Below are 3,132 nucleotides of genomic sequence, written 5' to 3'. Positions count from 1 at the left end.
ACTCAAAGGGACTTACAATCTCCTTGCCCTTCCCCCCTCACAACAAACACCCTGTGAGGTAGGTGGGGCTGAGAGAGCTCCGAGAAGCTGTGACTAGCCCAAGGTCACCCAGCTGGCGTGTGTGGGAGTGCACCGGCTAATCTGAATTCCCCAGAGAAGCCTCCACAGCTTGGGCGGCAGAGCGGGGAATCAAACCCTTTTCCTCCAGATTAGATACACGAGCTCTTAACCTCCTACGCCACTAATGCAGCATAAGGAGGAGAGCAAAAGTTGGAGATAGAGGAGGAGAGGAGGTATGAAGCATGGGAGAGGCACGGTAATTTGCACCGAAGGTCACCACTGAAATGAATTCATTAACAGGAAATGGTGACCACCAGTTCAGCAGGGGCAGCCCTGGCGGCTGTGTTGAGGCAAATGGAGCTGAAAAGGGAGCTGGCATTGAAAGGCAGAATTGCAGGGAGCTGCAATTATTGGCTCCAGGCCTAAAAGGCGGGAGGAGCAAGCAGATAAAAGGCGCCACACCCTGAGCCTCGGCCTTCTTGGCTTGCCGAGGCTCAAGAGTGGCGTGACCCACCCACCTTCCCTTAGTTTACCTGTTAAAAAACTCGAAATGTTATAGAATGTACTGCTTTGTTGTATCTGTCGCAGCCCGGTGGGTTGACAACGGGAGTCGCAACATCTGGGGGAGAAGCCGAGCCAGGCGGCTGGTCTTCTCCATGGTTGTGCCCTGCGGAAGGGCCGGGGGGTGGGGCGATCCGGTAGGCAAGCCGGTAGGCTTAGCTGGTGCCCGACACCCCAGCAGGTGGGGGTGGGGCGGGCCGGTAGGCAAGCTGGTAGGCTTAGTCGGTGCCCGCTACCCCCAGCAGCAGGAAGGGTTGAAGCCAGGGGTTCGCCCCTGGGGCTCCCAGCTTCCTGCAGAAGGCCCCAATGGAGACTGGGGACTGCATGATGTTGCGACCCGTTTGCTGCCCAGCTTCTGGTTTGTTAACTTGTTATCATTTAATAAATTGGGCTGCGGCCCAATCCATTTTCCAAGCACTGGTTGTGGTGTGTTTATTTGCCAGAGAAGGGTTTCACCATCTGCACGCAAATCCTTCCCACACATGAGGAAAGGAAGGTTGTGGCCTGATTTAAAACTGAAGAGAAACATGCGGGTCTAAAAAAGCTTAACTTTGCTTGACCGCAGCATCCTGACATAAGAACATAAGAACAAGCCAGCTGGATCAGACCAGAGTCCATCTAGTCCAGCTCTCTGCTACTCGCAGTGGCCCACCAGGTGCCTTTGGGAGCTCACATGCAGGATGTGAAAGCAATGGCCTTCTGCTGCTGCTGCTGCTGCTCCCGAGCACCTGGTCTGCTAAGGCATTTGCAACCTCAGATCAAAATTGGTAGCCATAGGTTTACTTCTCCTCCATAAATCTGTCCAAGTCCTTTTTAAAGCTATCCAGATCAGGAGCATGTGATGTTTAACCTGACTGCCTTTCGTTCTTGCTTGGACCTGGCAGATTTTTAGGGTGGGTCAGAAGCTTGCTCTTGAGTACTGTCAGAGAGGACTTTGGATGCTACATGGCAAATTGAGATCATCGGGTTCAGAGCTCTAACTCTGGTGTGTGTCTAAGCCTTAATAAGCCTGAAAGCACAATTACACTGTGTGGCTTGCAGCCCAAATGGCTGGATTGCTTATAAACGTCTAAGAGGAATACGAGGTGTCCTTATAAGCAAACAAACAGCACAGCGGCTTGAAAATAGACCCTCTGGTCTTATATTATTATTATTATTATTATTTATTTTTATTATTTATTTGACTTAATATACCGCCCAATCCCCGAAGGGCTCTGGGCGGTGTACATCATAAAATCACATAAAACATCATAAACATCCATAAGTTATAATAAAACAGCAATTATAATATATCAAGATGGCGTCCTATCTAGACCTAATCCCTTTAACAAGAGGGGGTAATGGTCCCGGTGGTATAAGGGAACCATAGATCTTAATAATGGATCCCGTTGGCATTGGGATCCAACCTAGGGGAAGGGAAGGGGGCACTCAGCTGGTTTCTCACAAAGCCGATTGAGAACAACTTCAGGTCTCCACAGGCCCTGCGGAAATCCCCAAGGTCCGCGGAGATATTGGACAGCTGGAGGAAGAGTCAGATTTCACCAGGCAGGGGTAGAGCGGTAGGAAGGCCCTGGCCCGAGTGGAGGCCAACCGCATCGTTGAGGGACCAGGGATCTCCAGTACAGAATTGGCCTCTACCCGAGCGCGAAGATCGAGCTGGGACATACGGGGTAATGCGGTCCCGAATTACGGGGGTCCCAGGCCGGCGTAAAGGCACTTAAAGGTCCAAAACCACACTGCTGAAAGGCGATTCGGAATTCAACTGGGGGGCCAGTGCAGGCAATGCTGGAGTTGTATGTGGTCTCGGAAGGAAACCTAATGAGCAACCCGAGCCGCTAGGTCGTGCTGGACCAGTTTCGGATTTCAGGATCAAACGGAAACCGCGTAGAAGCGAGTTACCAATAGTCCAACCTGGAGGTGTGCGTTTACATGGATCACGGTGGCCAGGTCGTTGGAAAGGAAGGGGAGCCAGCCGTCGGGCCTGGCGCGGAATGGAAAAACGCCAGCCCGGGTTGTATGGGGCCACCTGGATGCTCCATTGAAAGAGAAGCGAATCCAGGTGGACCCCCAGGCGGACAGAGGGTGTAATGAACCCTCCCACGGCGGCGGCTGGAAATCCCCAACCCCTCCCCGATGAAGCCAGATCTCCGTCTTCGATGGATTAAAGTTTTAACCTGCTCTGTTGCCAACCAGCCAGCATATCCCAAACAATGCTGTAGAGCCGCTTGGGGGGCAGTGGCGGCTCCCTCTCCATCAACAGGAATGAGCTGAGTGTCATCAGCAGTTACTGGTGACAGGAATCCAACCCAAAGCCTACAGTACCAACTGAGCAAGAGAGTGCATATAGATGTTAAATAACAATGGGGACAGCGAAGGTTGCCTGAAGGGCACCATTGAAGATGGGCACTACTCCGAAGGCAGTTTACACCACACTTGCTGACTTAAGCCCCGAAGAAGAAGCTTGAGGCAATCCATTGAAGGACACTTCCCGAGATCCCAGAAGCTGACAGG

At 52.2% G+C, this 3,132-nt stretch overlaps 1 protein-coding gene across 1 annotated transcript in view; it reads left to right on the top strand.

Moving 5' to 3' along the window:
• Positions 1-2,758, top strand: part of LOC125438522 (cytochrome P450 2J2-like) — a 20,941-nt gene extending 18,183 nt beyond the window's left edge. Inside the window, exons 8-9 of the mRNA XM_048506954.1 lie at positions 909-979; positions 2,667-2,758. Of these exons, the coding sequence (XP_048362911.1) occupies positions 909-979; positions 2,667-2,758 (163 nt within the window). The remainder of the gene's footprint in view (positions 1-908; positions 980-2,666) is intronic.
• The last annotated feature ends 374 nt before the right edge of the window (positions 2,759-3,132 follow it).

This window comes from Sphaerodactylus townsendi, linkage group LG08 (genome assembly GCF_021028975.2).
Source record: "Sphaerodactylus townsendi isolate TG3544 linkage group LG08, MPM_Stown_v2.3, whole genome shotgun sequence".
In the NCBI taxonomy this organism is placed as follows: domain Eukaryota; kingdom Metazoa; phylum Chordata; class Lepidosauria; order Squamata; family Sphaerodactylidae; genus Sphaerodactylus; species Sphaerodactylus townsendi.
The sequence above is the reverse complement of the archived record's forward strand: the minus strand, read 5'-3'. Positions and strand labels throughout refer to the sequence as shown.